The sequence below is a fragment of the Rhyacophila brunnea genome, unplaced genomic scaffold, assembly GCF_057557595.1.
Source record: "Rhyacophila brunnea isolate RB1 unplaced genomic scaffold, BYU_Rbru_1.0 scaffold_13, whole genome shotgun sequence".
Lineage (NCBI taxonomy): Eukaryota > Metazoa > Arthropoda > Insecta > Trichoptera > Rhyacophilidae > Rhyacophila > Rhyacophila brunnea.
In genome coordinates this window covers 267,693-279,294 of record NW_028232785.1, presented here as the reverse complement: position 1 = coordinate 279,294, position 11,602 = coordinate 267,693, and the positions used below count along the sequence as shown (strand labels likewise).

Here is an 11,602-nt window from a genome sequence, read left to right as displayed (position 1 = left end):
GCTTGTTTACACGTGCATGGATTTACTGTCGGCACTACATATTACGGCCCCACGATTGTCGTGTGGTGTACGCATTGGCTAATAATGTTGCAGGTCCCAGGTTCGAATCTTGGGTCTGGCAAATACACATAGTTTTTAAATTTCTGTTTGAAGTCAGATTATGGACCTAATAGGTTGAGCAAGTGGCTAACATCCATTTCTCGTAAGAACAGTAAAATTGATGACTTAAAGTGACATTATAATATTGTCCTGAGGTAAAACCTAGATTCTATAGTCCATAAATGTGCCGCAGATAAGTTTTTATGACTTTCTTTTTAGACCAAATTCAACCTAACCTAATATTATAATCTTAGTTTGTGAAAATGATGCATAAAAATTTTAAATTAACAATTATTGGATCGAAAAGCATCTGCGCCGACAGAAAAAGGTATTTAATATAATTGTCTGCGGCACAATTACCGTTAATAGAAACCTCCATTCTTCATTCTTCCTCATTGCATGCTCGGTAGAACGATAGTGGCGAACCAACCGGCAAAAAAATGAAATATACTCATTTATAGAGGATAACCGATTTTCACAACCTGTCAAATAGCGCCATACAATGATAACGATGCGTCTCGCTTACACTTGAACAATGAATTTGGAGAGACGGTCAGCACTTTATCACAAACGGTTAAACAAGTTAACACTTGAAACAGTTATTATCGCGATAGTTTTATTTACACACTATTGGTGCCAGTAAATCAATGCACATGTACAGGCTCTAAAAGGCAATTTAGGGAATACAGAATAACAAGTAATATTGTGAAATAAAACTATAAATAAAAATACAAATTAAAAATGGAAAATTGTCTTTTATTTATTTATTTTATGATGCATATAATACATCGTCTCTGTTCTGGCAGAACACACTAACTGGAGAATACTAGTTTTGAGTAATTTGACTTTGAAGTTGTTAAAATGTTTGAAACGGTCTATCGTGTGAGTTTATTAAGTAATCGTAAAAAGGATGACTTTAAAATAAAGACTGTTTATTTATTAAGAAGGTTTCCAGACGGTGAAGTTTGAAATAATTAACATTTTGGTATAAGTAACTCTATGTAATTTTTTCGAATTAGTGTCTTCTGCCAGAACAGCGACGATATTATGTAAACAACAAACAACTAAAGGAATGACTTATTTACATAAATTACAAATAATATATCATTCAGCGGCTAAGGGTGGAGGTAGGCTATTAAGATCCGAGATAAGTAATGCACACTAAACTTTGTAAGTCATACTTATTTGTTTTTATTAACTAAGAATATAATTTACAGATGCTGCTGGTTAATTGTACAACGTTTTTATTAGCTCGTATTCTTGTTTGTCCAGTACAAATCTTGCAATCGATTTTTAACTAACTTCCCGACTTCAGAGATTTGAAACTTTTAGAATATATCAGAACACGATGCCAATGCATTCTTTTAATACCATCTTAAAGCAGAATTGAATTCATTTTCAGTTAATTCTGTTTTGTATGGAAAGTTATTTCAGAAAAATCCGTAAAAAGTAAAAGACTATTATTGGTTGCTAAGGGGGTGGTCCTAGCAACTAAATTATTAAGGCGATACTTCAGTGAAAGGGCAAATAATTTTCAACTATAGGCTGAGTCTTAAATCGTGTAAAGATGACTAAAAACGTTACCCATTTACTTTAAAAAGAAAACATGTCAATGAATATATTATTATTGTTACTAATAGAACAATAAACAGAACATTAAATGGACACATGTTGGATTTATATGATCGCATCGCATCACCTAGCCACGATCTTTTTAGACCATGCCTCAACTGAGGTATAGCCTTAATATATACATGCGTTACTATGGAAATCAAAATGACATTTCAGTATTCTATATTTGTTTGTTTGTTTTTTATTTACTTCATATCAAGTACAAGTTTGAGCATATTGAGCATAATAATTCAACAGGAAATTTAAAAACGTATATAAAAAGTTCTTTTTATCTTGTAATTATTTACAATTCAATTAAACACTGCCTAAGCCAAACCATAATAGTTTAGGTACGCTAGTATTAATATAGGTTTTAGTGCACACTTTTTCAGCCATACTTATTTGTATTCATTGAATTAAAAATACATATAAAAGATGGTGTTGGTTAGTTTTTCAAAATTCATTAATTTCGATAAAAAATATTCTTCTATCTATAAAATATCTAAAATGATGTATGACAATATTTTTTGACTATTATCTATTATGGCTTCGTTTACGCAGGGTTTAATTTTATTTAAAAAAAACTTATAAACACTATCTATCTTAGTTGAATAAAAACAAATACATTTGACTGAAAGTTTAGTGTGCACTATTTATGTCGGATCTTAACAGCCTACCTTCACCCTTCGCCACTGATATAGATACACAACTGAAAACAGGATATCTAGACTAACAATCAAATTAGCTGGAAATCATTTTACTTTGCGAATTCATCTGTGGAGAACTTCACACAGTTATCATCCGCATCTATCAAAAACCACAAGCATTTCGACCAATCAATCGATTCCAGAATTATTAAGGGGGGACGTGCGCCGCGTAGGTCAAAATGGAGCGTTTATGGTATTTTCAAAGCATGATCTTGCTTGAATAATAAAATGCCTAATTCTTGTCAAATTTGGGATCACAGAGATTATCAATATAATTTTTTATCGTAAATATTTCACTATATAATGTTAACATTAATTTTACTAATGCAATTAAAAATTAATAAATGTATAAACGTTAACACCACTGCACACGGATGTACTGAAATATGACTATATTCCAAAAGATTAGATCGAGAGGTTTAAAAAAATACTATTTTATGTAATAAAAATACTTTATGCAGTCATCAAATGTTTAAAATAAATATAAAGGATAATAAGGCTTCAAAATTATATAAATAGATTATCTACAATGTTTAAGGAATGTCCAGGATCATGCTTTGAAAATACCATAAAAGCTCTATTTTTCCTACGTGGAGCCCGTGGGCCGTTAAATGTTACCAAAATAAACCCTAAAATTCTAATTACAAAATATGTTCGACTTGTATCAGAATCAAAGCATTCACGCTGTGAAAGAAATGTTTCAGGGACTCGGTTTTTAAATTTTGTGAATCGATGCCGAAAGCAGCTGAATCTCATATCCGTGATAAATGTGATCACAACAGGAAACTTTACACAGATGGAAGATGTGTTTTGGATACCGCCCGCCGGTGTGACACTCGCTCTTAATGCAGCAACGCTACAACTGAGATCTACATGCTGCAGGACTGACGTAAGAATCAGGGTAAAGTACAACGATACTTTATATTATATAACATTCATGTACCAGCAGCTTGTCAATTATACGCCCATTACAACGGCTAGGACACAAAAATAAATACATTTCAGGAATGGTTTGGAGATAGTTATATCATGGGTTTATTGTTTCACTTCTACTACTGTACACTACTGTTTCACTACACTATTACCATTGGCACTACCTCATGGCCAGTTGTAGTGTTAAAAAGAGAATGTATAATATAGTTTTTATAATAGAAAAATTGAATTTGAATGCAATTTGACACAAGAGGCAATACGAAAATTCTTTACCACAGACTGTCGTATAATTGGGTTACTTAATTGGAAATCGACTACTATAACTAGGAATAGATGCAGACAGTTGTTGGATGAAGCCAGGATCCACAATGGGTTGTTACGATAACGACAATGAAATCTTCATAAGTTATCCATTACAGACCATGCCGTGACGCACTACTGTTCGGTGATCCGATTATAATAGCTGACGGTCAATAATTCTGTTTGTCTCACTGTCGAGGTCAAAATTATTTTCAGAGCATCATCTCTCATGTACCTTCCGATGCCGCCGTAAATGCGAACTGGTTCTGAATTTCTTCGTACAAACCTCGCACGAAAAGGGTCGTTCGTCACTGTGAATCATTTTATGCCTCATTAAAGTCTTCGAGAAGTGTGCCGCGTACGGGCACAGATCACATTCGAACGTCTTCTCCGGGTTGTGTGACTTTTTATGAACGGTCAACGTACTCCTACGTTTAAAACTCGCGTTACACTCAGAACAGACAAACGGTTTTTCCGTCGTATGCATAACCTTATGCAAATCCAAATTGGACGACGTACGGCATTTATATTCGCATTTATCGCACGAATATTTCTTAACGACATCGTCCGCGTTGTGTTTCGTCAAGACGTGACGTTTCAAATGAGACGTGCTCCTGCAACGGTAATCGCAATGTGGACATTTAAATTTCTTCAGGTCGTCGTGTATAGAAAGGTGCCGATTAAGAAGCGGTTTTAATTTGTAACGTTTACCGCAAACATTGCACTTGTACGGCTTTCCTTCGGTATGCGTACCTTTATGCGCTTTTAAAGTGTTCGCTGCCTTACATGTAAATTCGCAATCATCGCATGAATAAAGCCTTTCATCTGAATGTATACGTTTGTGACTGTTTAATTCGTACGCGCGTTTGCATCTGTAACCGCACGTAACGCAGACAAAATTTTTAACATCGTTATGTACTAACCTGTGTTGAGCAACACCTCGTTTCGTATTACTTTCAAATTTACAAATGCCACACGAATACATTCTAACGCCTTTCTTATGTTTCAATTCGTGCACGCTTAAATCTTTCTTCATAATACATGTATAATTACATATCTTGCATGTAAATTTTGGCGTTTTGGAATGTATTACGATGTGCTGTTTCAATCCGCTGGATGTTTTACAACAAAAACGACAATATTTACATTTGTAAGGTCGATCGCTGCTGTGTGTTGTCTCGTGTGACTTCAAATTACTTAATAAACGACAGCTAAACTCGCAAGAATTACATTTGTAATTCGTAACACAATTTCCGTGACTCAAAGTATGCTTTTGAAATTCGTCTGTAATTTCCGATTTAAAATTGCAAACACCGCATTTATAAACAATGCCATCTTTATCGTCGTTCATTTCCTTTTTGATATCGATTTCTTCAATAGTTATTTCTGTACTAGATAACACACGTTCCATGGTACAAATATTCAAATCCAAACCAATTTCGTTAACGTTCTCTTCTGTGATGTTAAGATTATAGTCATCACAATTAACCATTTCAGAAATCGTTTCATTTATTTCGCTTTCAATTTTTATAGTAATTTCTGGCGCAAAATCATTCTGCCTAATGTCTGAACAGCTTTCCATGGTATTAGTCAGTACTCCATCGTTGGTGTTGACAAAAATCTGCAAAAAATTATAAAATTAGTATTTAACATTTTAATGGTAGAGAGTTTTGTAGCGAAACAAAGATGTCAATACCAGATGAGTGCACAGAAAAATGGTTTGGAAGGGGTTCAAATTGAAATTGGGTCAATAAAATTTGGCTGGTTACTTCCACCCGCCTACTGCTTATAGCGATTCGTTGCTTCTATGTCCGACCCCCTCCCACACTTTTCCGGGTACATTTCCCATACCCAGACACTCCGCACTTTAGGTTTAGTGATAAAAGCGATCATAATTATTAGATTCGTTAGTGTTCGTTTGTATTGTCTCCGTTGTTTTGCCTTTTACACATGTCGTATCAGAATATTAACACATTTGCGGATACAACGTCCATAAACGTCGTATTCTGTGAATAGTATTATGACAGAACGTCCTGTACTGTGGAATGGAATACGACACGACGTTTATAGAAGCCGGATTTTGGATTAAAACAATATGTTCTCTGTCTACTTGTGTCACAATGCGAACATATTTCCATTAAATCAGCGATTTCCAAACTGGGAGGCGCGGAGTGTTGCAAGGGGAGGCGTGAAAAGTTTAACACAATTAATGTAGCCACAGGTTTGCAGTTTGCAAATGCGTAGTTTATAAAACGGCCGCTAGTTACAAAGTATACAAAAAAAAGTCATATAAAAGGTTGTTTGCAAACCTGTCTGAAAATATGGAGACTAATTTTATAATATCTCACTTCTATACTATTGTGAAGCGCGCTGGCTATCTCGTGAAAAAATGAAATAAAAGGGTCAAATCAAAATGTTGAAATTTGATTCAAATTTGTTTAGGAACGATAATTTTGTTGTTAAACTTCTCTATTTGGCTGAAATTTAAAAAAAAAACTGAGTAAATAAATCAATGCAAGGACCACTAATGCATTCACTGATTTAAAAAGACAAAGTGAAGGCATTCATAAAAAATTAGAGCTTTGGAAATCAAAATTACAAAAAAAATAAGTTCGCCATGTCTCCACTTTTAAATGATTTCTTCTTTTGACCATGTCCGATCCTAATAGAATCAAATGGGCCTCCACAGAGTTGAGGTTTATATTGACAGATTTTGTTTTTATGAGAAATGGATATCAGCCAATTGCTCAACCTATTAGGTCCATACTCTGACTCATACGCAAATTGAAAAAACAATATGTGTACTTGCCAGACCCAGGATTCAAACCTGGGACCCACGACGCAATAGGCCAATGCTTAAGCCGCGCGGCCATCGTGGATGATTTCTACGCCAGATATATTGAAGCAAACAAAAATCAATTTCCTGAGTTCTTGGTTAGTTTGCTAATGCACTTTTCACATTATTTTATTATTAGTAAAAAAATTCGCCGCGACGCTGCTTTGTTTCAGGGCTATTAAATATTTTAATTATGTGGTTGAAAGATCCTGGCCTGGGGGCCCGCTTCAAGATGTGGGGCCCATGATAGAATCCATTTGTCAATGAATGATGATGAATTTGGATCGACTACTATTGAGATTGATTGAGCATAGTAGCACATTCGTCGCATGAAAAACAAATTAATTTAAAAATGAATAAGTAGTAAAAACTTGTTTATTTTTATATATTTTTTTCATTTTTGTATTAAACATTAATTACATTGAGCTTCTTTACGAGCTGTTTGTTGGCAAATTTCAAAGCGGGCGATTCAGCTACTGCGATTTGATGATTACACCAGCGACTATTTTGACAGAACGTAGTTCGTTTTTTTACCGGGAGGTTGCTACTGCGCAGACGCAGTAGGCCCACTGTAGCGTGTAAAGTTGACCGGCTTTCAACTTTTCTCGGTAGAGTGTTTACAACCTGCTTATTAGCTTGTTCAGTGATTACACTGGGCGACTTTACAGGCAGATTGTAAATTCGCTAATAAACAGCTCATAAAGAAGCTCAATGTAATTGACGCTTTAGTACATTCTTGACTATTTAAAAAGGAGGGGGGGCGCCAAGATTAGATTTTTTTAAAAGGGAGACGTAGTAACATAAAGTTTGGAAACCACTGCATTAGATAGTGTCAGAGCTTAAGATTTAACTGTGTCATATCAGTAACATTAATTAACCCTTTTACTCCCATTCGGCCGATATTTCGGCTCACCATACCTATGCGAAAACTCCATCTGGGCCGATCCATCGGCCGAAAGTTTGGATCCAAATTTACGATTTATTCCAATTTTTTCCCTGTCATATTTCTTCTCATGTAGACAAAACACTATATTCGGTATGTGTTAAGTGTGACTAATAGTTATTTTAGTGTCACACTTGATTATAATTGTGGCATACCCTAATAACTCACAAGTCATAATTGCTCTAGCTGTCCAACGCCAAGCCAAAAAGGGTCATAAAAATAATAAAACATTATTTTTATGACACATTTTAAGTTCTGAGGTTTCTTTTAGTTGTTTTATGATTCATTTATCACATAATTATAAATTTTGTAATTTTAATGAACTCTGACTGGACGAACAATGAATGCCCACTGTTCTGGAAAAAATACATGAATAAATATTATTATAATAGTTTTAGTGCTTCCTCAATACTGTAACGAATTCTCGTGCGATTTCGTGAATTGAATAATATTCTTGAATACCTTGACACTATACGATTTTTTTTTGATTACTTTATAAAAATTCTATTTCATAGAGAAATAATAATATGTTTATTTTTTTTTCTCTTACTAGATAAGAATAGATTATACTATACAATTTGATATATCAATTATAAATAAAAAAATGTCGTCACATTTGTTTTGTAGTTCAAACATAGTTTTATCAGTTCATTTCATTATTTTTTTCTTTTATTTTATTGGTGTAAACTGTCAATATTATTACTTATTATTGCTTTATACACCATTGAGAACACACAAAACAAGTTTAAAATTTTTAAAACATGTGTAGAATTATTTATTTAAAAAAAACTAAATCAACGATTTTTTGGCAAAAAACGCTTGGGAGTTTTCACATATGCTAGGCTAAATCACTTGGGAGTAAAAGGGTTAAAAAATAACATGTGTCCGCAAATGTGTTAAAGCAAACCAATTATTCATAAGTGGCGCGGGCCTGAATGCCGAGAGGAGTAGTGTCAACCCAAGTCAATATAAGTATTTTTGTTTTTAAATACATACCTACTGATAACCATCACATGAATATGTAACCTTGGTAATACATTCAAAAGGCTTCACTGGTTCGGTCAATCTTGAATATTGATTTTTAAATGCAATTGTAATTCCAACGCAGTGTTTTACGCATGGTTAAGCGAATTTTTGCAGAACCCTGGCTTTAGGTTTGCGTCCTGGTTGAGGATTACTGACTTACTGAATAGAATAGGGTAATTGTGCCGCAGAGGTGGACACGAGCTTTTATAAAAAAATTTTATACGAAAACGGTTTATTCCATGTAGACAATTATAATAAATACCCTTTTCGGTCGGCGCATCGGCTTTTCGATCCAATAATCGTTAATTGAAAATATAAAATTTTCATAAATTTTGATACACCATTATCACAAACTAAGATTATATGAGGTAATATTAGCTTGGGGTAGGTTAGGTTAGGTTTGGTCTAAAAAGAAAGTTGTGAAATCTCATGTCCACCTCTGCGGCACATTTACTTAGAATAGGTACACCAACAGCCGTACAGGTACCAGCGGGTCTATTCTATACAAAAGGCGACTATCGACCGCTAACGTGATAATGTGTTAGTATTTGTTACATACATTTTATATTGAAATATTATAATTGTAATTGTATTGTAATCAGTTAATCAGTCGAAACTGTCTCTCTTTCGCTCTCTATCTATCGCTCATGCTCTAAATTTTAGCACAGGCAGGGGGCATGCCGTTAAAATATATCATTTATATATTATTATACAACAATTAATACCGGCTAATTATAATTGTTACAATACGTGTTAATAATTTGATACAAACATACCCTAGTTAGCGGTTTTAGCGGACGAAAGCAGCCTTTTGTATAGAATAGACCCGCTGGTACATAAAACAGATCCTCGAATAATCCAGCATCGTCAATTCTATGCACCATCAATGACAAACCTTGTCACAAGATAATCGTGTAAAAAATACGAAGAATAAATACACCATTGTGTCTTATTTGTTAAATTTTAATTGCAAAGATACCAAAAACAGTCAAAAGGTCCATATGTTCGTTTTTTACGTTACGATAGAGATAATACTAACCGTTTCTCCTTTGCCAAGCATTCCATCTTCAGGTTCTATCTTAATGTCCATCTTTTGTTGTTTTTTTTATTGTCAAAATCAATATACAAAATATAATGTTCGTCAGTTGTCATTAGGGAATTATTCAAGGTTAGGTTTGTATTGTTTACGATTTGACATTTTCTCTTTTCACGGTGTTGCAACTATTTTTATTTAAAAAATATATATAATTCATAATAGTGATACTTGAGCCAAAATAAAATTAGGTAGGTAAACTACTAGGTCAGCGGTAGCACACCTATGGCACGCGTTTGAAGAGAAAAGAATACCTATAATAATAATAAATGACAGATCGCATTGCATACAAAATAGCAAACAAATACTCTTCAAAAATAAGCATTAGGTACGTTTAATGTAAATATATAATTGGATAGGTCAGTCCTTGATTTTATATGTGATATATAATATTAAAACACTAACCTCATTGGGCGACGGGGGATGCCGCGCCGCAAACCTCTAATTTTGATCGATTTATGTACAATGCTTGAGACCATCACTGTAGCGAGATATGCCACATCTGATTGGAGCGATTCTGGTGTCAATTTATCCGTAAAGAACCAAAATAATTAATACGCTAACAAACAATAGGTAATTTGATTTCTACCCACAAAAAATGACTGCACTAAATAAGAAATAAAAACTTGGTGACGCTACTAGTAGTAATTCTGGCAGATAGTTTCAAAATTGGTGTACCTACCTGAAATGTATGGTGTAATTGAATAAAGTGATAAAGCTATAATATGTGTGCTATGTTCTGTGAGTTCATTTTAATAGAATTTTTAAAAACTATTTTTCCCCCATGGAAAATTGCTCGGCACGTCAGGCAGTTGAAAAATTATGTTTAGGAAATTGTGGCACGCGTATATACAAAGGTTCACTAGCCCTGGATGAGGTAGTGGTATAAAAATGTTGTGTTGTTGAGTTTACAAATGCGTCTCAAATTAATAATAATATTATGGGCATCCAGAGAGCGACGAACTGGTTTCGAGTGGCCACCAGTCAGCGTGCTGGAGCGACCGTAAGAAACAAAGGACTATTTGGTTGCTCAAAGATGACTGCGTATTATTATAATATAAAATACCCTTGAAAATAAATATACATTATTAGAAGAAAACTTGAAAAAAATATGACGCCAAGATTGACTCAATATATTGTATCCATTGAATTTCACCTGAAGTGATATACCTACAAATTTAACCATTAGCTGTGTCATATCTAATCACGACGAAATTAAACAGTAGCCGTGCAACTGAAGCACTTCACTATCTTTTATCATTCGAATCAAAGTATCAATAATATGTACTTAACTTGATTACTAGACGAGATCAAGAATCTGATTTTCTTTTTTTTTTAACTACACATTCGAACTCGATTTACGGTCACGGTCATAGCAAGATCTCGGATGTAATGAGAAAACACTCGTAGAAATTTTAGTTTATGATTTTCTCCATACATTTATTCACTTTTATAACGAGCTACTTATCGGATATACCGAACAAAAATAACGTCAAATTTTTTCTTAAAACTGTTATTATTCGAATTTGACTTTGAAGTGCTTGAGATAGGGTTTGCTCTTTCTTCTTCGCGTGAGGTTATATTCTACTAATTTATTTTCCTTTTTCTTGTCGTTGGTCATTCCTCCGTTTTTATTTACTGGTCATACCTGCGCATCCATTTTTTATGTATGGAGTTTGGGATCCCTTTGTTTACATTCTGGATTTGACTTTCTTATTGTTTACATGTTGCGTATGATAGTTCATTCTAACTATCAAAAAAAATTATCTTGGACGAACGTTAAGTGAACGTTAAGTGATCAGTGATTATGGCGCAACATCTGAATGACCGTGAGGAGGATATTATAAAGCAATGGACACCAGACGGCGAAGCAGAACTGCTACAGGAGGAAAAGTTCAACGTACGAGCGTCGATTAAAATGCTGATGTTTGAGGTGTCCTCGTTACGTACCTTATTTCAGCAGGGGAACCGGCAAGGAGTGGCACAACGCCCAAAAAAAAAAACAATTCTTGGCGGCCCCTACGGTCGTAAAGTTAGGTCTAAATGACAAGTTG

At 34.2% G+C, this 11,602-nt stretch overlaps 1 protein-coding gene across 1 annotated transcript; it reads right to left on the bottom strand.

Moving 5' to 3' along the window:
• Positions 1 to 842: 842 nt before the first annotated feature.
• On the bottom strand, positions 843 to 9,628 carry LOC147076057 (uncharacterized). Its single transcript, XM_085941555.1, has 2 exons — positions 9,495 to 9,628; positions 843 to 5,271 (listed from the first exon to the last, which is right to left on the bottom strand). The coding sequence occupies exons 1-2, from the start codon at positions 9,543 to 9,545 to the stop codon at positions 3,871 to 3,873; spliced, it is 1,452 nt and encodes a 483-aa protein (XP_085797681.1). The 5' UTR covers positions 9,546 to 9,628; the 3' UTR covers positions 843 to 3,870.
• Between the last annotated feature and the right edge of the window lie 1,974 nt (positions 9,629 to 11,602).

Excerpts from the sequence above, each read along its gene's own strand:
- LOC147076057 (XM_085941555.1), bottom strand. The coding sequence starts at position 9,545 with ATGGACATTAAGATAGAACCTGAAGATGGAATGCTTGGCAAAGGAGAA. Across the intron at positions 5,272-9,494 it reads TGCTTGGCAAAGGAGAAACG|ATTTTTGTCAACACCAACGA; the intron begins GTTAGTATTATC and ends AATTTTTTGCAG.